The 27,523-nt window shown below is 36.8% G+C and overlaps 1 protein-coding gene and 1 pseudogene across 2 annotated transcripts; both read right to left on the bottom strand.

The window, feature by feature from the left end:
* Nucleotides 1-861: 861 nt before the first annotated feature.
* On the bottom strand, nt 862-27,115 carry LOC112199340 (annotated as a pseudogene).
* On the bottom strand, nt 8,422-10,395 carry LOC112195836. Of its 2 annotated transcripts, none has more exons than XM_024336051.2 (6): nt 10,226-10,395; nt 9,607-9,693; nt 9,167-9,283; nt 9,018-9,047; nt 8,835-8,927; nt 8,422-8,762 (listed from the first exon to the last, which is right to left on the bottom strand). In XM_024336051.2, the coding sequence occupies exons 1-6, from the start codon at nt 10,292-10,294 to the stop codon at nt 8,685-8,687; spliced, it is 474 nt and encodes a 157-aa protein (XP_024191819.1). In that variant the 5' UTR covers nt 10,295-10,395; the 3' UTR covers nt 8,422-8,684. The 2 variants fall into 2 exon arrangements, with proteins under 2 accessions (XP_024191819.1, XP_040373475.1); XM_040517541.1 differs by having other exon boundaries at nt 9,607-9,667; nt 10,226-10,330.
* Nucleotides 27,116-27,523: the final 408 nt, after the last annotated feature.

Here is a 27,523-nt window from a genome sequence, read left to right as displayed (position 1 = left end):
TCCTCCAATAAATTGAGCCGAGCCTAGCCTAGCTTGAGCTTAAGAAAAATATTCAAGCCGAGCCGAGCTTAAGCATGGAAAAAAAAAAAATTCAAGGTTTTGCCCGGCTTGAGCTCGATAAAAAACAAATGAGCCGAACATTTTTTTTTTTGATTTGTCAATCACACGGTGTCCTCAAATGCTTCCTAGGCCCAGAGACTAATCCGTGCTCCGGCTCTGCTCATTTACACCGCCTACCAATAGCTTAAGGTTTTTCATTTCAATATAAATGTGATTTTTTTTTTTTTGTACAAGTCAAATTTTACATAAAGAGAATGATGTTATTCAAATCAGTTAATCACTAGTAGTTTGTAACTTTGTATCTGCTCAAATATTAAATTCCTTTGTAAGTATAGCTTAAAACTATTTAATTATCTATCTACACATAGTTGATCTCTCTGTCTCTCCCAAGTCATATCACAAAGTGCTTAATCGGCCCTTGTTCCTTCAGAAGGGTTTCTAAGGATTTTACTCTTCTATACGTAGTATCTTCTCAAGTACTATCACACAACAGTTATAACACATACCTGTTGTCTGTGTGTTTATCACACAACTGTGTTCCACCGTTGTCTGATGAAATGTCTGTGTGTTTATCACACAACTGTGTTCCACCGTTGTCTGATTTTTCATCAGACAACGGCTCACTCTACAACGGTGGGACTCCAAATCCCACATCGGTTTTCTGCCGTTGTCTGATAAGATTTTTGGTGTAGTGCTTGTAGTACCAAGACGAGCATTCCAGGAAGATAAGCAAAGTGCAACAGATGATAAAAAATCATCTAGTTCTCAAATCTCAACTATTACTCATTCAAGTTAGGAGTTACCTATAGATCATAAATCACGAGAACTTGTTCTGTATCTTTACAAGACATTTCATACATATCTAACACTACATGATATCTTGTGCTTCATGATTACAGATTACTTCAGCCGAACCAGCAAGACATCAAATTTGTGCTGTGCTCATCAGCTAAGCTGAAGCACGGCGACATGTTAAACCACTTATAGATATTAGCTCAGAGCTCCTTCTCATCAAGAAGATTATATTTGCATTTGCATGTCCTTCGCTGTAGATTGATTCTGCAGAAAAACTCGGATAAGTATGTACTAGAACTATAAAACCCACACTATGGTTTTGGGAATCTAAGCAAAACTCTAAAAGTGGGGGTGCAGCAGATTTTTGCCTCATGCTAATGTATTGATCAATATATTCAATACGACCAAATTTATCCATTTATGCTCCAAATAGATTTTTTTTGGTATATATAGAATATTAATATACCATTGACCATATAATTATTTGGCTGTCAGAGAAGTATTGATTTGGATGGTTCATCCCAGCTTCGCATGATGTCCCCTGGACAGCTTCAAACGTTACGGTGCATGCCAACTGATACATATATTGCCAAGTAGTCCAAACATATCAGCATCATGCTAGAGCAGAAACAAAATCACTTGCATTAAACTGTTATGCATCTGGTAACATTTTCACCTGATAATGCTTATTCCGAACTTTCATTACATCGCCAAGAGCACGACTGTTAACTCCCATTCTACTAAGAGCAGCTGTCAGATTCTCTCCACTGTCACAGGAAAAATAATGAGCCAACATATGCAATTTTAGAAAGTAATCAACCAAATATTTCCAAAATAGAAGTGGCCAGTACTAGTGAGCAAGTACTGTTTTCCCAAGAAAGGAGTTGTAATAACTAACAGGAGAGAGGGAAATCTAAAGAAAATCGTTAAAGGTGGAATGATCATTTGGCACTATACCAGAACTGAGATGTTAGATGGTCTTTGCAGCAATATGACACTGCGAAATCCATCAAATAACTTTGTTTATTTGTTGCAATAGTTCTATCCAATCTAATATAACCAGTAATGTCGTGCATGTCAAGTTGAGAGGTCATTTCTTTATGACTGCTAAAATATCATCTGTTTTAGCCTTTTTAAACAGCATCCCGAAAAGTGATAGATTTTGTCATAGAAATTACCTGAAATGTTGATATGGGCATCCATGATGATCTTCAACACCAGGAGTAGATGAGATGATCTTTTAACAGGAATAAGGCATGTAATCCTGTAATATCCAAAAGAAACATATTTGATGGTGACCATAACACCTGGCATCGGATATAGAGCTCTGCAAGGTCTTTTTTTTTTTTTTTTTTTTGGTAAGCAACGGGTCAAAAAGACCCAGAAAAACAAAACAGACTAAAGAAACAAGCTATCTTGGCCTATTATCAGGCCTAACAGAGATTCGTCGTTGCCGAGTAACTCCATCAAGATAAGCACAACAATAAGAACAACAACTAAAAGTTCGGCACATCTACGAATAACAGGAACAACAAACTCTAACAACCGGTAATTATTTTGAAGTTCCCATTTTGGTTTAATATATTTCCATATATAAATATTCAAAGTATCCTATGATTTGATTCTAAATTCATCATTCAGGATTTGCATTATCTTAAATTGAGTCAAGTATATAGCATCTGTAGACTCTTGAAAATATGAAGATTGATGTCATACCATTCTTTCTTCTTCTCTTCCATAATTGTGGATTTGTGGCGTATGCTATATGCATATTCTTTGTCAAACCTCTCAGCACCAACCTATCGCAAGATTAAGTACTAGGCGTCAGATCAAAAGAGTATGGAAATCATAAGGACCAGACATGCTGTAGCAAAGCATTATACTCATATATTCTGCAAATAAAAATGCACCTTATGTTTTTATAATATGGATAATAAGCTGGAAACGGATTGCCAACTTGATGGCCCATAACATTCGTTATCAAATCATATTTAAAACTTTGTGCCCTTATGGTGATGAAGAATTAGTAGATGAAATGCTTTAAGAACACTAAACTCACCTTTCGTGAGAACTCAGCTTTCCAAATGCAAGTGCATCATCCAACTTCAACCCAACACCCTGTACATGGAGGTTGAGCAAAACCACATGTCAACAGTTAACCAATTGGGAAAGAAGGGCTTAGAATGACAGGATTCGTGATTCTTAAAAATATTCAGTGTGGTGCTTATAAAATGTCAACTGACTAGAGGTGGCAAACGGGCCGGACCGGGCCTAGTTGTGCTTCGTGCGTGCTTGAGCCGGCCCATTTATTATCGTGCCGGGCTCGTGCCGGCCTATTTACTTAAACATTAAGCCCGGCCCGGCCCATGGCCCGAGCCCATATCGTGCCGGGTCAATAACGGGCCGTGCTCGTGCCTACCCACTATAAAGCACGATTTTAATTGAACAAATAAAAATTAATTTTATTTAACTATTTAGAAAATTAAAATAAATTAAGTTCTACAACGTTTTTCTTAATCTTAGCTTTTTAAGATTAGATTTCTAATAATTTTTTATATTCCACTATAAGAAAGAAAGAAAGAAAAAACTCAAAATATATTGTTTTTAGTATATCATTGTGAGATTAATCTTTATTAATATAATGAAGATTTAATATCTATTATTCTTTCCTTCATTCTATAGTTGTATTATTATGAGATTAGTCTTTATTAATAAACATATATTTAATATTTAGAAAAAATACTTATGTCAAAACAAGGATATAATGTTTTGTTTCATTATTTTGACAATATAAAAGAAAGCATTGGTGAAATTGTCATGAGATTTTAAATAAAAATGTCTCATATTCAAATCTCATCATTGTAGTTTTTTAATATTTTTAAAAACAAAATGAAATTTTGTGTTTGTAACGGGCCGGCCCACAATATGTCGTGCTCGGGCCGTGCCAGGCCCATTACGGGCTCGGGCCGGGCCGGGCCAATGGGCCAATATTCTTAGGCCCAGCCCGACCCATTATTCTAACGTGCTCGGGTCGTGCCGGGCCACTAACGGGCTTGGGCCGTGCCGGGCCGCTTTTAAGCGTGCCGTGCTCGTGCTTTGTGGCCCGTTTGCCACCACTACAACTGACAGTTTCACACATCATCATCTCTGCATTTTCCAAAATCACCATCAACGTGATGCAACTAACATAAATTGGCAGCTGAAACATACACAATGAGCCTGTCTGACATCCAACCATTTTAGATGCTAATAGCTTTTATGTACAAAGGGATAAAAGTACCAAAGTAATCCAAGCAGTGCATAATATGTTTTGTGGGTAACCACAAAGAACAATCGATACCCAATTGACCAAATGTGCAAAATTTGAACACATGTCAGAGAGGATTTCCACTACATGTCTTATTTGAGATGGCATTCACACAAACACAGGAAACAGACCACATTCTCATCATCTTATTCCAATTCTATTATGTACACACTTAAACACAGGACATAATGGATGTATGGGAAAATACCTTGAAAGAGACCCAGTTGCGTTCTCCCTCCATGCTTTGGATGATGCTCCTCTCTCAGCTGCAAACAAGTAGCATATGTGGAATAAAAATAAAATAAAAGCGACATATAAGAGCATCATAAGAAAAGAAGTAACTGAGACAAGAAGCAGATGATAAAAAGAGGTGTTAATCAATCAGCTTTCTATGTTTCCCCTCTTTTGATAATCTACTTGTAGAAAATTAAAAGGGGGAGAAAAGGCCGGAAAAACGTAGAAAGCTTAATGAATGGCCAATCGTTTACCTTTTCAACTACCTGGCGCATGCACATAGGAAACGAGTTCTTAGCTATGTCATCAATGTCTCTTAAGGGTATCTCAGCAAATTCTTTTGGCTACGAAGACAATCAACAGACCTGATCAACTTCAACTTAAACAAACTGGGAACTATGGGTAATAGACCACGATAAAACAAGGTAATGAACTGCCTGCAAATAGTCCGGACCCAGGTAGCTTGTGGATAGGGTTTCTACTATCTAAACAGAAATGAAAGAAGAAGAAGAAAAATGTCAAAAGACCAAACTTGAAACAAATCCTACTTTGACATACAAGGTTTGCATCCGAATACTCATAGGAGTCAACCGATTTTTCTCTTGTTCTACTATAGTTGATGTCCAATTTCTGCGAGCAGAAAGTTTAACTTCAGATAATTTTAAAACCTGATAACTTACATAATCTTTTTTTTTGGTCTGATATCACTTTATCTTGAAAATACAAAAACCAAAAATTATGCTAAGTAAATAACAACTATCAGGGAGAACCAGTACGGTTTTAAACTTTCAAACCATATTAGAATTTTTGAACTACAAGAGGATATATGCTTTCTGAATTTAAATAGCCAGCATCACCTGTTAGTAAACATCAGTGCTTTTGACAGATGACTGCGCAAATGTGTGTGGCAACAAGAGAAACCACCTATAGTTGGGGGAGAGGGAGGGAGGGGAAGACAACAAAGAAGAATGATTATTATCCTGACTCTAAGGGCAAGTGCAGGATTTAAAAGAAAGCATTAACTTTAACCTGACTCATAGCTATATATGCATGCCCCTTGCTGATGAATACACTACGGCTACCGACAAGTTCTGGAACTTCTTCAAATGGTACCTCCATGAGGGGTGGGGAATAAGACATCAGATGAGACATGTTCTTAATTTGAAGACCATAAGACCAGGGAGGTCTTTCCTAAACATTCCAAACTATGCATTAAGATAAATCTAACCATCATAATCATCAATAATCTACTCTCATTGCAAACTTAGAAAGGGCTTGAAGCCAATATTCGGATAGACTTCAATAATTCCTCCGAAAATTTATTTTTTCTCTTTAATATTTGATGATGTCCACAAAACGATACATGAAATAATTACAATGGAAAATGTGACTTTGTTCTTGAGGACCACATGGACCAACAGGAACCTCAGACCTGGTTTGTGGATACCACATACAAAAAAGTTGGAGGACTTATATCCCAGTAAAACAAGTTTAATTCTCAAGACTCATGAATATGTTTCAAATAGAAAACTAGTCAAAGATGAACACGCCTTGTAAAATATGGCATCAGCTGCAAAAGAATGAAAATCAGGAAAAGGAAAAGAGTTAGAAAATGTAGATTATCACTTTTTGGAAAAAAATTTCAAAGAAACTGTGCATGTCCTTGAAACAAGACCTAAGAGATACCATAGACACCTCACTTCTGTAGTTCTGTACATACCCATTATGTAGAACATTTTAACAGCGCCTTCAATTAACATTGACACGATTCTCAATCTATCAGAGACAATTTATCGACTCAAAATTATTGTGAAAGACCATAGATACTGGAAACAGAGAAAACACAGTGCTTATCGAGATACAGTACGAGACCAATTAAGTGAACATACAGACACTCTTCCCCTACCAGTGGATAAAGATTGACTCGTGGAACGCGCAACCTGGTTCAGTTTGTCCATTACACTCTGTAGAGGAAGATAAAACAATTTAGTGAGTGCAGCATATACTAAGGTGTTGAAGACGTAGAAAGCATCCGACTGTAATACATCTCAAGCGGTTCTAAAATCAAATGCAAATGCATGTTTCTCTATGCAAGCTCGTAATACTACAAACCAATCGAGAGGTATGTAATTACCTCGAGTTCTGAAATATCAACTTTCTTGTAGGCAAACAAAACCAAATTCTGCCATGTGTGTGACCTCTGCAGACCCAAAATAACAATTTTAAAATCATCAGAAACAGAGAAGCAATATGAGGCAAGCCTTTTCATCAGAAATTCAAAACAAGTACGCTGATTACTTGAGCTTCAGGCTTTTCATTGCTAAAACGGTGACGAAATAGGGCAGCGTCCATGGAAAGAAACCATTTCCTCAGTTCCTCCCTAATGTGCAGATTAAGAAAATAACAAGTATAAAATTAGATAAAAGTACAATGCACGGATACGCCATTCTATTTCTGGCTTTGTATCCCGTATCGATCTGAGATACGGGTAGGATACGGCTTGGATACGCAAGGATACACGGATCCTGACTTAAATACAGTCTGGATAAGTCCGTATGCTATGCAGATACGTAATTATGTAAATAAATTGAATACGCAGGAGTAATACTAACTTTTTACCCTAAAAAAGAGGAGAAGAAAAAAAAAGACTTAGAGATCAAGACCTATCTTAGCGTCGTTTCAATCAGTTAATCTGTCGTTCTTCTATTCTCCTATTCTTCGCAAGATCAAAGAGACTTCTCCTCTTCTTCAATTCGCTTGGAGCTTGGAGCTTCAATCAGACTCGCTTCGAGAATGTTCAGATTTTTTAGATTCAAATGTGTAGATCACTTCTGCAAATTTTCAGCCAAATTGATTATCGTTAAAACATTCAAAATGGCTACTTAAGATTATAAGTATGAACGATTCAAGTTTGCAGATTTGGTTCGTTCATTGATTTATTCTAGTTTGATACCTTAACGATCACCGATCTGGCTGAAAATTTACAGAAATGATATACACATTAAAACCTAAAAACTGAATGGTTGAAATGTCGAAATGTGATCGAAAAGTTGGTCTAATGCCCTATCTCTATAAAAGACTAAAAAAGAGATCATATCCCTTAATGAAAGGGCCCTCATATGTGTGTGTATATATTTATATATATATATATATATATATATATATATAATTAACATATCTTTCACATATACATATCCTATTACATTTAAGATTTGTCATATTCACGTATCGCACCGTATTGTATTATATTTAGGTACTCGTCTCTGTGCTTCTCATCATAAATAAAACCAAGAATCTTTACGACTAACATATTACTTCAAAAGGGAGATGGGATTGACCAAGCTGCTCAAGACAATGATGATGATGTCCAGTGGCATACAGACTTCTAGCGGCAGAGATGACAATGCAGGAATTGACTATTATTGCTCAGCATACTTCATCAGGCAGGGGTGATAACATATATACCATTTACCATTACTATTTGCCTTCCTTCCTCTGTTATTGTATTACGTGTGTTATTTTGACACGTGTTGCTTGGCTGCTGGTCTCATGGGTTAATTAGGTTAATTAGGTAGAGATGTTAGTTAGCGTGATAATTAAGCCAGTAAGCTCATTACTATAAATACCAAAAACCCTATTCTCTTTGTAACCAACTGTTTCATTATATACAAGTTCCGTTTCTATTTTCTGGTTCTCTCTGGTTTTCTCTCAAGCTTTCTCGAAGCTTTAAGTTAAATTTTTCAATGTATTGCGGTTCTTTCATACCATATAATTCCAACTTGGATAAGCGAACATTTTTCAATGTTCATAGAAATTATAGTCAAGTGCTTTGGACAGATTTGAACAAGATTACAGGAGAAAGCTTGAGGAAGCTAAAAATACATATCAATAACAAAAAGACCTTTCTAACTAGTACCAAGCTAGAAATGGGCATAAAACTCATCAAATCCAGTGGTTTGTCGACCCAAACAAGGCATAGACAGAGTATTGGTCTGTGAGATGGGATCTGACACAATGCCGGAAGATAAATTCTGGGAATACAGTTATCATCGATTCAAAACAAGTAACAAATACTGCATTAAATTCGGAACACCTGAAAAAGTCTCCGACCTTGACAACTTACGCTGTAGTAGCTTTACAAGATGGGCGGTGTAGAACCACCACAAAATGGGAATATATTAGCACCTAGTTTAATTAAGATCAACTAAACTGAATGCTGATTTGAAAGCACACAAAAGGTAATCAGCTGTAAGTACGTAAGAGTAACCCAAAAGCACTTGAACTGTCCTCAGTCCTCACTCATCAGAAACGACCTCATCATATTTCGGTACTCGACCTCATCATATCCCGGTTCTCGCTTGCGTGTCTAAAAGCACAGAATAAAAATTAGGTGTCATCAATCAAATTTTGGGATCACAAAAACAGTCATTAAAGCTACCTCTCTCTCGTGAGCATCTGCTATTAAAGGCACAGCATATCCCACTATAATATTGAGTGGAACTGGAGGTAAGCCAGTTACCGAGTGCAGAGGCTGCAAGAATGCAAAAGAGGTGTGACCACAAATTGCCAACAAAACAAATATCTAATGCTGGAATTATTACAAGTTTAGATATTTTCTCACATTTCGATCAGCTCCAGCATCTTTAGGGATCTTTGGTTGAACCATGACAAAATCAACAAGGTACACAATTACAAGAAAATGTAACAGTCAAATACACATCTATCTTTCAGCAGAAAATATGATATAACTAATTGAGAAAAGTTGGGTACCACAAGAGGTGGGAATCTTGGCACACCATCAGAGTCATTTCGAGAATCACGTCTCCAAGAACATTTGTGGAATATCGGTGACTCAGAAGAGGGATACTTTACAATGAACTCCCCAACCTGTGACAACACAAATATGTCACTGTTAAAAACTGAACTTGACTAAACAATATACTAGAGAAGAAGATTGTGGAATTCAAAGTACTAATTTCATTGGCAGGAGGATTGCTTAAATAGCAAATACAGCAACAAACAAAGTAGAGAATAACCAACAACTAATCCCATGACTAACAAGTCCTAGACTCAAAGGATTCTCCTAAAGAATTGGTCAATACAAACCAACTCATTACAGAATAGAACTTGTACAATTATTTGAATGAAAGATAACAAACCACATAAATAAAACTCTTTCAAAAACTGAATAGGGAGAAAGAAAGACAAACCTTTGGTTCCTCGGAAACATCATCATACAGAGATACCTCTTCTCTCCTCTGCTTCTCCAAACTCACCTCCTGCTCAATCTCATCCGCCTGTACGGGAACAGGACAGATTACAGCAAATGAGTCCTTGTTGAAATATAAAACAGACTAGCTATTAAGTACTAGTCCATGATTCAAATTAGCTTAGTTATTATAGTCTTCTTTTTCTTTTCTAACAAACAATTGCATTTCAATGTTCTTAACTTTCTATCCCAGAAATCTGAACAAAACCGAAAACAAAGCCAAAGCTCCAGAGCATTAAGTATTATTAAGCATATCAAATTCCAAAACAGACCCTACAGAAACAAGACCATTTCTCACAAAAAACCTATCACTCAAATCCTCATCAGAAATACCCAAAACCTTGAGGCTTAATATCTGTAAACAAAACAGCAAATTAAAATTTTGTTCTGCAGCAAGCTTTCAAGCTCCAAATCAGAGACTATATATAATCACCAAACCCTCAAAGCATCAAACTTGCTTCAAGCTTTCATGCTCTATATCAGAAACCCCCAATCTCAAAAACAAACCTAATCTCAGAAACCCCCAGCACCCAATAAGAATAAATCTCAGAAAATGTTACCTGAGATGATGAACTTGATTTGTTCTCCAGACCAGCAGCACCAGCATCCGTGCTTGACTCCGATTTCATGACTTCGATATGAGGAGACTGAGAAGTTGGGGACTGAGGAGAGAGAAGGAGAAAACCAATTAGGGACCTTCACACATCCCAACCCGAATAAAGGGTCACCATGGACAGTGCTAGGGCGGGTCCTATCCTAAATTTTAGGGCTTAGGGTTGGGCCGGGCCTGACTTAGTTAAAGTCAACAAAATTTAGGATCGGGTAGAGTCGGACTGGGGCTTAAATATGTTAACTCTTATCCACCGAAATGCCCGAGCCACTAGGGCTGAAAGGACCGGGTCGGGCCAACCTTTCAAATAGGGCCAAATATGGCCGAAATTGGCCTTAATTTGTTTAACAAAAAAATATATATTATTTTTATTTTTTATCTCAAAATGTAGCTCAATAGTTATATAGGTAATACAAGACTCATTATTTTTTGTGGATCATATTTAATATAAATATATATATTGGAATTAACTTATAAGTTATAACATTTATAAATAGAGAAAAATTCAGTTACCCTTCCCAAACTATTATGCCAAGGCCAATTTGATACCCGAACTTTCAAATGTATCAATGTGATACCCAAATACCTAAATTGGCATCAACGTAATACTTCCGTCCAAAATTTCTGACGGCGCCGTCTGTTTGTTAATGTGGTAAGCACGTGGGCCTAAAATAAAAGTGAAATGACCAGTTTATCCTTGTTTTTTTGTTAATTCATTTTTTTTTCTTTTCATTTCTTTTTTTCTTCTTTTTATTCTTCTTCTGGGATTTTGTTCTACCCAAACGGCTGCAACCTCCGCCACACATTTCCTTACTTACCTGACAACGTCATCAGCCACCAACCACCGACCGCCTACGCCTGCACCAAATTCTCCTCCCTCATTCGCAACATCCTCCTCTCCAATTAGCAGAAGCAAACGAAGTTGGGTGACATGATTAAAAAAAAAAAATCAAATCTTTCTACACCCAGAAAACTGCTCTGGGCACCCCGCGGATGCCCATGTCTTCTTCTCCGCCAAAACCATCTCTTTCTTCTACGCCCAGCAGCTCTCCTCTTCTGACACAACCAACTGGGAAACCGTTTGCTGCACACCAAATTCTGGCGAATCAGATTCAGAGTCTAGCTTTACCAGAGGCTTCAAGAACTTGTTCTAGAGGAATTCAGCAACATCCAACGCCATTCCTATCCTTCCAATTTTGTGGACCGATGGAGTTTTGAAGAAAGCTCGACTTTGGGCACTCGATCTAAAGTCAAACTTGTATCAGGCTCACCGCAGTTGGTAGCAGGTGGCAGTTCTGGTGGAGCACAGTGGAACTTCGAGGTTAGTATAATTGACCGAGTTAGGAGCTAAGAAGGAATCATTTAGAATTGGGTTCTTCTGGGTTAAAGTTGATATTCATTTTTGTGTGTTTCTGGGTTCTTCCACACCAAACCCAGCCAATGGCAATCCGTTTCATCTTCTTCATCTTCTTGTAAATATCTTCCAAAACCCCCACCTCTTCAAACTCTACTCAAACGTGGCTGCATTCCCACTCTCAATTCCATCATCTGATTCCTTCTCTTTCTTTCACATACTCGCAGATTCAACATAGTCAACATACTTGAAAATTGAAAAGGGGAACCCCGAATAGAACGATAGAATTCACCTTTTTCTTATGGGAATTGAACAAGTAGCAGCTGGGATCTGAAAATCCAAGATTAGGGAAAATCCGAAGAGGACAACCTAATTGAGAAACTGAGGTCCAGATAGAGATAGAGATGGAAATTGGAAGATAGAATGGAAAGAGAAAAAAAACGGAAATGGGAGTTTTTGTTCAATTAGGTCTATTTTGGATAAAAAGTCAATTCTGCCCTTTTTTTTTTGCCCACGTGCTTGCCACGTCACTAAACAAACGGAGCCGTCAGAAATTTTGAACGGAAGTATCATGTTGATGCCAATGTAGGTCTTTGGGTATCACATTGATACTTTTGAGAGTTCAGGTATCAAATTGGCCTTGGCAGAACAGTTTGAGGAGGGTATCTGAATTTTTCTCTTATAAATATTAGTTAAGATGGCTATATTCAATTAACTATCTCTCTACATTTTCCAAAATTAATTGTTGTTTAACAAAGGAAACAAAAATTAAAGAAAATAAAGTTAGAAAAATCAATTACAAAAAAGAGACAAGTTGTATGTTATAGACTAAAGAGAAACATATTTAAAAAATAGAAAAAATAGAAAATTATTAGGGCTTAATTGGGCGGGCCGGGCCGTAGGGTATGGCCAAGCTTCATTTGCATGACCCTTACCCTACCCTATTTGAGAAAGGGTAGGGTCGACCCGCCCTAATGCAAGGCCCGGGTAGGGCTTCGGCCCACCCGGGCCGGACAAGATAGGGCCGAAGGGCTAAATGATAAGGCCTACGAATGAATATGTTAGGAATAGCCCAGCTAATTGCCCCTTAATCTCTTTTGCATTGACCCAATAGGGCCAGATGCTACTAAGCTGGAAGTATGCAATGGTGGTCCTATACCATTGTTGTCTTCTTCTTCTTTTGTCTGGATGCAATGTCATCTATATGTTGTAGGCAAACTGCCCAAGACTGATTATGAAATGATGACTGAACTTTGAATTCTCGTTTTTTACTTTCTTCCTTAATTTAGCTCCTAACATAATAGAAAATATAGTAAATTACCAATAGCTACAATGTCAGCCTATTTATTACCAATAGCAGGCCTTTTTTTTTTTCCAAATCTCTTGCGGTACTGTAGCTGGACCTTGCGCAAGGTCCAAACCCATGAGGCCATTTTCCTTCCATTTTTTGAATTCATTCTGTTAAATAAGAAATTATCAAAATAACCTCCATTAACTTTTAAACATATACGAAGGCTTCAGACAGTTATCGTGATTTTCAGAGCTCAGGTTCAAGCTCTACGTTATTGAAGCCGCCGGAGCACATCAGAGCTCTGATTTCAATGGAGGTTTGAGTGTTTTGTGCGTCTGAATGAAATCGAAGCCGCCGTTCATCATGAAGAATTTGAATCCAAACACAAGCTCAGGTTCTAGCTTAATTGTGAATTTCTATCTTGTTGATTTAGTGATTAGCTTCCTTCTTCTTTGATTCTTGTTTTGCATTTGCTTCAATTAGTTGTATGTGTTTCAATTTGATGAGTTTCCTTCAATTTGATCAGTTTCAATTTGTTTAAAATGTATTTGATTTTTTTTTTTTGCACGTTTTGATTAGTTGTTAATAGCTTTGTTCTTTGACGAATCTAGTTAGGTTTTTATTCAATTACTTGTAAATGTTTCATTTCGATTAGTTTCATTTAGCAGATTAGGTGTAGGGTTGATTAAGTGCTTAATGTTATTGACGTTCAGCAGGTTTGGCTGATTATATGTGTTTGTAGCTGTTCTTACTTTTTGGAGTGGATTTGTGTTAGGAACCATGTATTTGGAGGTGGTTGCTAGGTGTACTTACATGTCAGAGACTGTGATGGTCTTCATTGATGGTACGACAAGGTTCGTCCATTTTTTCAATGAAATTTGCACGCAGTTTAATGATTTGAAGTCAGGCTTTTTTGAGTTGAAGTATTCCCTCCCGGATTACCCCTCTTGTGCTCTCGATTCTGATTTGGATATAAGGTTGACGTTTAGGTCTTTAGCTAAGTTTAAGAGAACTTTCGTTGACATTTTGGTGAGGATTTGTAATTTTGGTGCTAATTGTGTTGCTGATAGAGTTCAATGTACGGTCGTTGCTGCTGCTTCTTCATTTGTGTCAGTAATATCGAGGGTGATTGAAAAGACTGATTATTTGGGTGATTTTAGGCTTGAAGATCCCAAAGTTTACATGTCTAGGCAATGGAGAGAGTATATTAATTAGTGCGTGGACCAAAAATTTAGAGGTGGAGCTCTGGAGTTTCAGCAAAAGTTGTCTATGTATGCAATTGAGGTTGGGTTTGTGTTTGTCTATGTGAGAAATGACAAATGGAGGGTAGTTGCTGAATGTTTTAACAAGCTTTCTGAGGGATGCGAATGATACATCAATGCGTCACTATGCCCTACAAATAATTTCTTCTATATTAGGCTGCTTAATAATGTGCATACTTGTTCTGGTGTTTTGAGGCAGTAGAAGCATAAGCTTTTGAGTTCTACTATTGTGAAGACACTCATTAATGATGAATTTCGCGGAAATCCCTCTCTCAAGCCACATGATATTATGGATAGGTTAAATAACAGCTATGGTCTTGATATTACATACCGTATTGCATGGAAAGGTAAAGAAAAAGCAATGAAAGAGTTGCTACGGTTCAGATGAGGACTCCTATTCAATGTTAACTTGGTATCGTGATGCAGTGATGGAGAGTAATCTAGGGTCTTGCTTTATTTTGGAGTGTGATGAATTCACTGGTTGCTTTTAGAGGCTTTTTCTTTGTTTTGGTGGAGTTATTGAGAGTTTCAAGTCTTGCATACCTCTATTGTTCGTGGATGGTGCACATGTGAAGAGCAAGTATAAGGGTTAGCTTCTTTCTGCTACAGGAAAGGATGGTAATCAAGGTATGATTATGATTTTCGTTTTATTTTTGTCATTCATATTGTGGAAAGGATGGTAGATTAATGTAATTGTGGAACAGTACTTTTGTCTTTGATGCTTTACTTTTTCTTTTAAATAGTTGTTGAATTTATGGTATTATGGAAAGGATTTGAGTTGCTTATTGTGCAGCAGCACGCTGCAAATAATAATGAAAAATGATGCATATCTAAGCTTTGTTATGGAGGTTCAGTATGTTAATGTGGAAAGGATGGTTGATTAATGTCACTGTGATACAATACTTTTGTCTCTGATGCTTTACTTGTCTTTTTCAATATGTGTTGAGTTAATGCTATGTTGAAAGGTTTCTTATTGTGCAGCGGCACGTTGCAAATTAAAAAAAAAAAAATATCATGCCTATCTAAGGTTTTGTAATTGAGGTTCAGTAGTTTTGTCTTCTGTTCCCACTTCTCCATAATTTTGTTTTTGATGCGGTATATTCTTTTCTTTTTCCCTCAAGTTTTTTCCCTTTTGCCATTGCCGTTGTTGATGTTGAAACTGATGCTAATTGGAAATTGGTATTTTGTGATCTTGAAGTCAATTCTGAACCTGCAAGGCAAAGTCGTTACTTTTATTTCTGATCGACAACAAGGGTTGATGAATTCCTTGGCTACAGTTTTACTGGAGTCTTCTCATTGCTTTTGCATGTTTCACATGAAGAATAATCTCCAAAACTTGTTTTAGGGTAACAACAACAGTGCACTCGGCGTCACAATTGTCAATAAGTTTTACAAAGTTGCATAGTCATCTACTGAGGGTCAGTATTACCATAACCTGAGGGAGTTTCTGGATGAGGGCAAGAATCTTGTTGAGCAATTCCTTAGAGGACTACCCGTTGAAAATAGTGTAATGCCTTCTTTCGAGGTAATAGATTTGGTGAGATGGTCAATAGTACAGCGGAATGTTTTAATAGTTGGACTCTCAAGGCTCGGGAACTCCTAATTTTTCCTATGTTGGAGAAGATCCGCGTAATGATGATGGGGAAGATGGTTGAGAGGAAGCTTTTGGTAAGGAAGTAGACTCTTCCTCTTTGTCCGGTGTGCAAGCTATGCTTGTTAAAAATATGAAAATAGGGAAAGATTGGACAGTTAGTAGGTCGGATGAGTTTGTTTATGAGGTTCACTCCCATCGCTCAACATCTGTTTGATATAATGGCCCACACAGTGGCAGATTAAATCATTTTCTTGCTCTCACGCTCTTGCTGCCATCCAGCAAGCAAGATATGTGGTTTACTCGTTGATTGAACTATATTACTTTAAAGAGGAGTATTTCAAGAGTTATTCCTTTGGTATTAATTGCTAATTAGTTTCGGCACATATCAATATGGTAAGTACTGATTGCCTTTCTTCTTTCTCACATCTCTCAATGAATGAGGTTGATATATCACTAGAAGATTGAGTCATGGTGGTCGTTTTGCAAACAAAGTGATTGATCATGATGTATTCATGTATCCAAGATATATTTGATGGTTTTATAACTTCTTTCAATATGTTTCAACCAATTTGGTTTTATACGTATGATTTTAAAGAGACATCGATTGTATTATGAAGACAATGAGAGAATTTAACCTATAAGAAAATATTTAACTAATATTTTGATATATAAAGCATATAATTCTTATTTTATTTTTGTGGACTCTCCTTTGTTTTTGTTTTTATTTATTTTTTAATGAGTAGGGGTATAGATAGAAGTTTGATGACAAAAAAAATATAGGGGGTGTGCATCAAGTAATTGGGGATGTGTATATAAAACTTCTCGATAATTTAACCTATAAGAAAATATTTAACTAATATTTTGATATATAAAGGATTTAATTCTTATTTTATTTTTGTGGACTCTTCTTTGTTTTTGTTTTTATTTATTTATTAATGAGGAGGGGTATAAATAGAAGTTTGATGACAAAAAAATATAGAGGGTGTGCATTAAGTAATTGAGGATGTGTATATAAAACTTCTCCGACAATTAAGATGTGAGCGAGAAAAAAAGGGCCCGCAACTTCAAGTTCTTCTTGACTTTTCTATTAATTTATATTTTTATACTTTGTTTGATGCTTCTAACCAAGGAATTAAAGAGGAACATGCCTCTTGTGTATATCATAAGCTCTCTCTACTACTAAACAAGTAGTTAGACGAGTCATCTACTACTATTATTATTATTTATTGTTTTTACAATTGAAAATGAACTTTATAACATTAAGAAGTTTCTTTCTAATATCAAGGTAATTTAAATACACAATTTTTTTTTGAAGGAATAAAATCTAAAAATGTATTGAACATGGACAATAAGTACAACTATAAATGACGTTCATCCCATATTTTTGAAGGGATGACGTTCATCCAATATTGAACTACACAATTTTAAATTTGTTTTTATAGTAGAAATATAAACTTTACATTTGCACTTCATTCATCATAACACTTCATTCATCATCTCGAATTGCACTTTGCTATGTAGCCTTCTATAATCTCCCCACTACCAGTGCCTTGCATGTTATGGTTCCTTCATTGCAAACAAACAATTGCAAAGTACCTTCATAGAACTATTTCAAAGGTAAAACTCTATTAGGATTTACATACATGTAACCGAAATATATTATCTAAATTATAGGTATATTAATTGTCAGTACTACAGGTTATGGAAAGATGGATATGGATTTCAGCGAATTCGACATACCCTTCGCCAATTGCTTTCTATTTTCAAATTTCGATCAATCTAACCTGTAAGTAAGCAGTTTTTGTTTCAACTTCAATTTCAATATGATCATATCAAGCTGCAACGTTGCAGATGAGTTAGGTTTAAGTTTAGGCTTTCATCTAATTTCTCTTTTATATGTGGAATTGGTTTTTATGCAGACTATTACTTTCTATTGAGTTTTCATAAAGCCTTTATCCCAACGCCTTTACAATCTGTATAGCAAGCAAGGCTTCAATCGTCAAAGAATTCAGAAACCTAGCTGGTTGTTAAGGAAGGAAGCGACATGGATAAGTCCATCTATCTATGTTTTTGTGAGTACGGGATTGAATCCAGCGTGATGTATGTTATCCGATCAATTAATTTGATGAGTTTGTTTGCCACTCAACTTACTTTTGGGGGATTAACCCGAGTTGCTGAATAGTCTGATCCATGAACGTCGAATGAAATTGGTTGTGGTATCGTGGGCTCAAAAATACTCTTGGGCGGAGGTGTAACGGGAGGATATCAGCCATTAAGAAGGAGTTTGGAACAATATCTTTACAAACAACTTGTTGAATTCGAGACTAACCGGCAAATTCACAGGTAGGTTCATTCGTAGTTCTAGGATATGATTTTATGAAGGGTAAGTCTCTACCCCTATTGGTATTTGTGAACGGGAAACTTTACTCTCTCGGCATGCCCTTGTTCTATTGGATAAACCCGTATTGCAAAGTATCTGGTGAGGCAACACAGAAGTGGTGCCCTCTGCCGGACCCTCCAGCTTTGCATAAACCTAACTATGCATGTTCCCCTCCTCAAACTGTAAGCTGGGCAGTTGTAGGGACTAACATATTAGTTTTTGATGTTTTATCCTCTTCCCGTTTCGATACTGTTAACCCGAATCAAGGCTTGAGATCTATGTATAAAGTTCCCAATGGGAGGGATGAGTCATCCAGTTTGTTGCAGTCTCCGAGATTTCATTTTCACGGAAAAACGTTAGTGGTGGATGATGGCCAGCAGTTTGTGCTTTTCACTTATGGAAGTGATTGTGCCAAAAGCATATCAGTGACTTGATTTCCTATGATTTTGAGTATATCAGAGCTATTCACCCGCGTATGCAGTTGCCAAGGTTGCCTTCTGAGTTTCTGGATTCAGCAAACATTTCATATAGTTTTGTCCATATAGAAGGGAAAAGAGTTTGTCTTTTTCTGAGCACACTGGTGAAGGAGAAGATATTTATCTTTCACTATGTGTTTGATTTTGATATTGGGGAGGCTTCAAGGGGATGACACTTTTTGGCCATTGGAGTCCAGCCTACTCACATGTTTGAATGTGATACGAAGCCGCCTATTGAATCTGACGCTGGTGTATATCTGATTGGTGCCTTTTTAATGTAAGACACTACTTGTTGTTTGTTGCGGTAAGTTTTCTCCTTTACCTCGTTTTTTAGCCTATTACTAGTGCAGTCTTTTATTTTGATGTATCTGTTTATTTTCTATGTGAGCAATTTCCTGAAATATGTGGATAATATCTGCAGAATGATTCTCGTATTAAGATTTCTGGTCGTGAATCGTTAATTTGGTTATGCAAATTTTTAGGGTAATTGTGCTGCTTTTGTATGTGGATATATGGTATCCTGATAACAAGACAAATTGATGTGATAACAATAAAATAGTTGGCGTCATTTGACTTGTATCCATCTCTATAATTCTCTCTTTCCTCTCTTGGTTCCTCGGAAACATAATCATACATGAATACATCTTCTCTCCTTTGCTTCTTCAAACTCACATCCGTTTCAATCTCATCCTTAGCTTTTCTCTTATCGGTTGTACGAAAACAAAGAAACAGTTAGAAAAAATTAGATCATCCATTAAAAAAAAATTTATAATAAAAAAAAACTTCACAAGACAAAATAGTTCAAAAATGTTCATACATTGGTGATTGATTCATCCATTTCAATCAATATGGACAAGGTTTACAAAAAGAAGAATAAACAAACTGAAAGAATATGCTTTTTATTTTTTGCTTATAGACTTGGATGAATAAGAGATGTCAAAGAAAGAGGAAACTGGAGAACATTGAAATGTGTAGAATGGAAGGAACGGGAACGGGAACGAGGGAATCGGATGTTTGCATTTTGGTGTGGAAAATTGGAAATGAGACAAAGAAGAAGATGTTGCATATTCTTTGATAAATAAAAACATGTCGATCTAGATCTCACCAGAGCATATTCTCTAAAATCATAATTATATTCTTAGCACATAAATCAATTCTTAAACAACTCCACATTTGCATATCAATTCTATTTCAAAGTTCCAAGATAACCAAACCAACATGTCACTAGAATGATTATATTATAATCATAAGTCATAATTTCAATGGTAACCGTCTAATACAACTCTACTAACTATTATAATTGTGAGAGAGTGTGACATACTTGTAATTTTATAATTGGTCTTTGTCCAAAACAGTCTTTTAGCTATCAAATGGGGTAAGTGGGAATAAATTGGTGGAGTAAGTGAGTTCATGTTGGGCCAAATTTGAGCATTTGGTCAATGCCCCAAATTTGAATATTATAAAGGAATTTGAAATGACATCTATTTCAGTGGAAATTGAAGTGAGAAATTTAAGCAATAAATTCATTCATAACTCACATAGTAATTTAAAATTCTAAGATAAAAATTTCTTGAAATTATAAAATCTTCACTTTCAATTCAATTCCATCATCTTTCCCTCATCCAAACACACCCTCATGGTATAAAGAAAAATCAAAATAACGGTAAAGACCATGAGAACCAAACTCTTCTTCTACTAGTTAACCCGTTCTCCCTGCCTCACTCCTTTTTTTTTGTTTTTCTTTTTGTTCTCTTTCTCTATTTTTCCAAAAGCCACCATAAACTTATGATTGTAGAAACCTATGCTCAAGGTCTTCCCCAGCCATCACCACCTGGAGCATGCAATATAAATACTAATCAATGGGGAGGGAGATTGGTGGGACTTTGTGGGAGCCGAGCTGAGTGTCCAGTGTCCATGGTGGCGACTTGTTGGACGGACAAGGTTGGAAGATGAGTAAGGCCTCAATTGAGATTGATGTTTTAGGATATAATGACGTGTGGTCTTAAGTTGTATGGGAATCTAAGCAAAACTCTAAAACTGGGGGTGCAGCAGATTTTTGCCTCATGCTAATGTATCGATCAATATATTCAATACGACCAAATTTATCCATTTATGCTCCAAATAGATTTTTTTTGGTATATATAGAATATTAATGTACCATTGACTTCATAATTATTTGGCTGTCAGAGAAGTATTGATTTGGATGGTTAATCCCAGCTTCGCATGATGTCCCCTGGACAGCTTCAAACGTTACGGTGCATGCCAACTGATACATACATTGCCAAGTAGTCCAAACATATCAGCATCATGCTAGAGCAAAAACAAAATCACTTGCATTAAACTGTTACGCATCTGGTAACATTTTCACCTGATAATGCTTATTCCAAACATTCATTACATCGCCAAGAGCACGACAGTTAACTCCCATTCTACTGAGAGCAACTGTCAGATTCTCTTCACTGTCACAGGAAAAATAATGAGCCAACATATGCAATTTTAGAAAGTAATCAACCAAATATTTCCAAAATAGAAGTGGCCAGTACTAGTGAGCAAGCACTGTTTTCCCAAGAAAGGAGTTGTAATAACTAACAGGCCGGAGAGAGGAAAATCTAAAGAAAATGGTTAAAGGTGGAATGATCATTTGGCACTATACCAGAACTGAGATGTTAGATGGTCTTTGCAGCAAATCTGACACTGCAAAATCCATCAAATAACTTTGTTTATTTGCTGCAATAGTTCTATCCAATCTAATATAACCAGTAATGTCGTGCATGTCAAGTTTAGAGGTCATTTCTTTATGACTGCTAAAATATCATCTGTTTTAGCCTTTTTAAACAGCATCCCGAAAAGTGATAGATTTTGTCATAGAAATTACCTGAAATGTTGATATGGGCATCCATGATGATCTTCAACACCAGGAGTAGATGAGATGATCTTTTAACAGGAATAAGGCATGTAATCCTGTAATATCCAAAAGAAACATATTATTTGATGGTGACCATAACACCTGGCACCACATATAGAGCTCTGCAAGGTCTTTTTTGGTTGAACAGATAGTTCCATTAAGGGACGAGCCCGGAGAGCCAAGAAAAGGCCCATCTACGAATAACAGGAACAACAAACTCTAACAACCGGTAATTATTTTGAAGTTCCCATTTTGGTTTAATATATTTCCATATATAAATATTCAAAGTATCCTATGATTTGATTCTAAATTCATCATTCAGGATTTGCATTATCTTAAATTGAGTCAGGTATATAGCATCTGTAGACTCTTGACAATATGAAGATTGATGTCATACCGTTCTTTCTTCTTCTCTTCCATAATTGTGGATTTGTGGCGTATGCTATATGCATATTCTTTGTCAAACCTCTCAGCACCAACCTATCGCAAGATTAAGTACTAGGCGTCAGATCAAAAAAGTATGGAAATCATAAGGACCAGACATGCTGTAGCAAAGCATTATACTCGTATATTCTGCAAATAAAAATGCACCTTATGTTTTTATAATATGGATAATAAGCTGGAAACGGATTGCTATCTTGATGGCCCATAACACTCGTTATCAAATAATAGTTAAAACTTTGTGCCCTTATGGTGATGAAGATTAGTATATGAAATGCTTTAAGAACACTATACTCACCTTTCGTGAGAACTCAGCTTTCCAAATGCAAGTGCATCATTCAACTTCAACCCAACACCCTGCACATGGAGGTTGAGCAAAACCACATGTCAACAGTTAACCAATTGGGAAAGAAGGGCTTAAAATGACAGGATTCATGATTCTTAAAAATATTCAGTGTAGTGCTTATAAAATGTCAACTGACAGTTTCACACATCATCATCTCTGCATTTTCCAAAATCACCATCAATGTGATGCAACTAACATAAATTGGCAGCTGAAACATACACAATGAGCCTGTCTGACATCCGACCATTTTAGATACTAATAGCTTTTATGTACAAAGGGATAAAAGTACCAAAGTAATCCAAGCAGTGCATAATATGTGTTGTGGGTAAACCACAAATTAGAACAATCGATACCCAATGGACCAAATGTGCCAAAATTGAACACATGTCAGAGAGGATTTCCACTACATGTCTTATTTGAGATGGCATTCACACAAACACAGGAAACAGACCACATTCTCATCATCTTATTCCAATTCTATTATGTACACACTTAAACACAGGACATAATGGATGTATGGGAAAATACCTTGAAAGAGACCCAGTTGCATTCTCCCTCCATGCTTTGGATGATGCTCCTCTCTCAGCTGCAAACAAGTAGCATATGTGAAATAAAAATAAAATAAAAGCGACATATAAGAGCATCATAAGAAAAGAAGTAACTGAGACAAGAAGCAGATGATAAAAAGAGGTGTTAATCAATCAGCTTTCTATGTTTCCCCTCTTTTGATTATCTACTTGTAGAAAATTAAAAGGGGGAGAAAAGGCCGGAAAAACGTAGAAAGCTTAATGAATGGCCAATCGTTTACCTTTTCAACTACCTGGCGCATGCACATAGGAAACGAGTTCTTAGCTATGTCATCAATGTCTCTTAAGGGTATCTCAGCAAATTCTTTTGGCTACGAAGACAATCAACAGACCTGATCAACTTCAACTTAAACAAACTGGGAACTATGGGTAATAGACTACGATAAAACAAGGTAATGAACTGCCTGCGAATAGTCCGGACCCAGGTAGCTTGTGGATAGGGTTTCTACTATCTAAACAGAAATGAAAGAAGAAGAAGAAAAATGTCAAAAGACCAAACTTGAAACAAATCCTACTTTGACATACAAGGTTTGCATTCGAATACTCACAGGAGTCAACCGATTTTTCTCTTGTTCTACTATAGTTGATGTCCAATTTCTGCGAGCAGAAAGTTTAACTTCAGATAATTTTAAAATTTTAAAACCTGATAACTTACATAATTTTTTTTTTTGGTCTGATATCACTTTATCTTGAAAATACAGAAACAAAAAATTATGCTGAGTAAATAACAACTATCAGGGAGAACCAGTACGGTTTTAAACTTTCAAACCATATTAGAATTTTTGAACTACAAGAGGATATATGCTTTCTGAATTTAAATAGCCAGCATCACCTGTTAATCAACATCAGTGCTTTTGACATATGACTGCGCAAATGTGTGTGGCCACAAGGGAAACCACCTATAGTTGGGGGAGAGGGAGGGAGGGGAAGACAACAAAGAAGAATGATTATTATCCTGACTCTAGGGGCAAGTGCAGGATTTAAAAGAAAGCATTAACTTTAACCTGACTCATAGCTATATATGCATGCCCCTTGCCGATGAATACACTACGGCTACCGACAAGTTCGGGAACTTCTTCAAATGGTACCTCCATGAGGGGTGGGGAATAAGACATCAGATGAGACATGTTCTTAATTTGAAGACCATAAGACCTGCAGGGAGGTCTTTCCTAAACATTCCAAACTATGCATTAAGATAAATCTAACCATCATAATAATCAATAATCTACTCTCATGCAAACTTAGAAAGGGCTTGAAGCCAATATTCGGATAGACTTCAATAATTCCTCCGAAAATTTATTTTTTCTCTTTAATATTTGATGATGTCCACAAAACGATACATGAAATAATTACAATGGAAAATGTGACTTTGTTCTTGAGGACCACATGGACCAACAGGAACCTCAGACTTTGTTTGTGGATACCACATACAAAAAAGTTGGAGGACTTATATCCCAGTAAAACAAGTTTAATTCTCAAGACTCATGAATATGTTTCAAATAGAAAACTAGTCAAAGATGAACACGCCTTGTAAAATATGGCATCAGCTGCAAAAGAATGAAAATCAGGAAAAGGAAAAGAGTTAAAAAATGTAGATTATCACTTTTTGGAAACATTTTTCAAAGAAACTATGTGCATGTCCTTAAAACAAGACCTGAGAGATACCATAGACACCTCACTTCTGTACATACCCATTATGTAGAACATTTTAACAGCGCCTTCAATTAACATTGACACGATTCTCAATCTATCAGAGACAATTTATCGACTCAAAATTATTGTGAAAGACCATAGATACTGGAAACAGAGAAAACACAGTGCTTATCGAGATACAGTACGAGACCAATTAAGTGAACAGACACTCTTCCCCTACCAGTGGGTAAAGATTGACTCGTGGAACGCGCAACCTGGGTCAGTTTGTCCATTACACTGTAGAGGAAGGTAAAACAATTTACTGAGTGCAGCATATACTAAGGTGTTGAAGACTTAGAAAGCATCCGACTGTAATACATCTCAAGCGGTTCTAAAATCAAATGCAAATGCATGTTTCTCTATGCAAGCTCGTAATACTACAAACCAATCGAGAGGTATGTAATTACCTCGAGTTCTGAAATATCAACTTTCTTGTAGGCAAACAAAACCAAATTCTGCCATGTGTGACCTCTGCAGACCCAAAATAACAATTTTAAAATCATCAGAAACAGAGAAGCAATATGAGGCAAGCCTTTTCATCAGAAATTCAAAACAAGTACGCTGATTACTTGAGCTTCAGGCTTTTCATTGCGAAAACGGTGACGAAATAGGGCAGCGTCCATGGAAAGAAACCATTTCCTCAGTTCCTCCCTAATGTGCAGATTAAGAAAATAACAAGTATTAAATTAGATAAAAGTACAATGCACGGATACGCCATTCTATTTCTGGCTTTGTATCCCGTATCGATCTGGGATACGGGTAGGATACGACTTGGATACGCAAGGATACACGGATCCTGATTTAAATACGGTCTGGATAAGTCTGTATGCTATGCAGATACGTAATTATGTAAATAAATTGAATACGCGGGAGTAATACTAACTTTTTACCCTAAAAAAGTGGAGAAGAAAAAAAAAGACTTAGAGATCAAGACCTATCTTAGCGTCGTTTCAATCAGTTAATCTGTCGTTCTTCTATTCTCCTATTCTTCGCAAGATCAAAGAGACTTCTCCTCTTCTTCAATTCGCTTGGAGCTTGGAGCTTCAATCAGACTCGCTTCGAGAATGTTCAGATTTTTTAGATTCAAATGTGTAGATCACTTCTGTAAATTTTCAGCCAAATTGATTATCGTTAAAACATTCAAAATGGCTACTTAAGATATATATATATATATATATATTTTTTTTTTTAGGAGAAAAGAAAAAATTACAAAGAAAAGCCCCTCGGGCAAAAGCTAAACTTATCCCAATAAAGAGCAGGGAGAGCCGAAGCAGGGAGACCCTGCAACCAAACTCTAGGAGGCGATCCAGAACCCGTAGACGTAATAGCATCAGCTAGAAAGTTCACTTCCGTAAAGATATGAGAGAAAGAGATACTAGCGAAGGAATTAGCAATAGAAGCTATGTCTTTAAGGAGAGAGCGTAATAGCCAAGGAGCTTCACACTTGAGGTTGACACAGTTGATAATCAGGGACGAGTCACCCTCCACTAATAAATGGTCTAGGTTGAAGCGCTTAGTAGTTAACAGGCCATCTTTAAGAGTTGTACACTCAGCCGTAGGAACTGTGGAAGAGCTAATTGATCTTGAACCAGCCACAATAGGGTCACCAAAATGGTTTCTGATAACAAAACCCGCAGCAGCCAAGTTTGACAAAGAAACTGACCCATCAAAGTTGAGCTTGACAAAGCCTTCAGGCGGGGGGGTGCCATTTAATGACTTCACTTAAGGTAGTGGATGAAGCAGCAACATGGGGGTTGTGGGTTCTGTAGGCAGCACAAAAGGAGACTGAAGCATGCACTACAGAAGCCGGGCAAAACCCCGAAGCTCTAAACATAACATCATTTCGAGTTTTCCATATTTGCCAGCAGAGAAGCAAACATCTTTCCAAATCATCAATTTGAGCACTCTGGAACATTGAAACAATCCAATCATCAAAACAATTAAAGGTAGTAGGGTTGTGATTCAAATTACAAATAGTCCAAACATCCCAAACTTTTAGGCACGACTGAAAAATATGATCCGAGGTTTCCACATCATTGTTACACAAGCCACAGACAGGATTGATATTAGAATTAAAGCGAGAAAGTCTTGCTCTAGTTTTTATTCTATCTCTAACAAGAAGCCAAGCAAAGATTTTTGCTTTTGGAGGGAGATTAAGCTTCCAGATTTTGTTCAGTAAATTTGCCTTAGGATGAACATTCTGATTGCATTGAAACCAGGTGGCTGACTTGATGGAGAATTTCCCATCAGAAGCCGGCCCCCAAACAAACTCGTCTTCCCTGTCAGAAAACGGAAGATTAACAAAAGAGATATCTCTAACAATAGAAGAGTCTAAATGTAGATTTAGTTTATCAATATTCCACACGCCATTATCAAAATAATCCGAAACAGACTCTTCCAGATCAATAAAGGGTCTGGCATTCTCCTCAACCAGCTGAATTAAGGGGAAATCATAGATCCAATTGAAGGTCCAAAACTTTATATTACGACCATTCCCAATAATCCATCTCATTCCTTTGAGAATAATATCTCTAGAATCCAAAATACCCTTCCGAGCAAAAGACTGATGAGGTTGCTTAGGAACATCAAAAAAGGAGAACTTCCGGAGATATTTTTTGCTAACTATCTCAACCCACCAGTTATTATGGTCTGTGATGACTTTCCAACCAAGTTTGGCCTAGGCTGCTTTGTTAAAACAAGAAACTGGTCGAATACCCAGCCCTCCCTCGGACTTCGGAGAGCAAACCTGCTCTCAAGCCACCGGAGGAGAGGTAGAAGAGCTACCCCAAAAGAAATTCCTCATTTCCTTGTCAATGGATTTGGAAACCGAAGAAGGGCATTTAAAGCAAGAAAGAACATGGTTAGGGACAGCAGAAGCACTGGACTGCAGAAGAGTTAGACGACCAGCCCTAGAAAGGGT

Source organism: Rosa chinensis, chromosome 4, assembly GCF_002994745.2.
Source record: "Rosa chinensis cultivar Old Blush chromosome 4, RchiOBHm-V2, whole genome shotgun sequence".
NCBI lineage: Eukaryota > Viridiplantae > Streptophyta > Magnoliopsida > Rosales > Rosaceae > Rosa > Rosa chinensis.
This window is presented reverse-complemented; position numbering and strand designations above follow the sequence as displayed.

Coding starts and splice junctions, on each gene's coding strand:
- LOC112195836 (XM_024336051.2), bottom strand. CDS start 10,294: ATGAAATCGGAGTCAAGCACGGATGCTGGTGCTGCTGGTCTGGAGAAC. Junction 9,048..9,166: donor CAAGATTCCCACCTCTTGTG/GTACCCAACTTT, acceptor GTTCAACCAAAG/ATCCCTAAAGATGCTGGAGC. Junction 8,928..9,017: donor ATGCTGGAGCTGATCGAAAT/GTGAGAAAATAT, acceptor GCATTCTTGCAG/CCTCTGCACTCGGTAACTGG.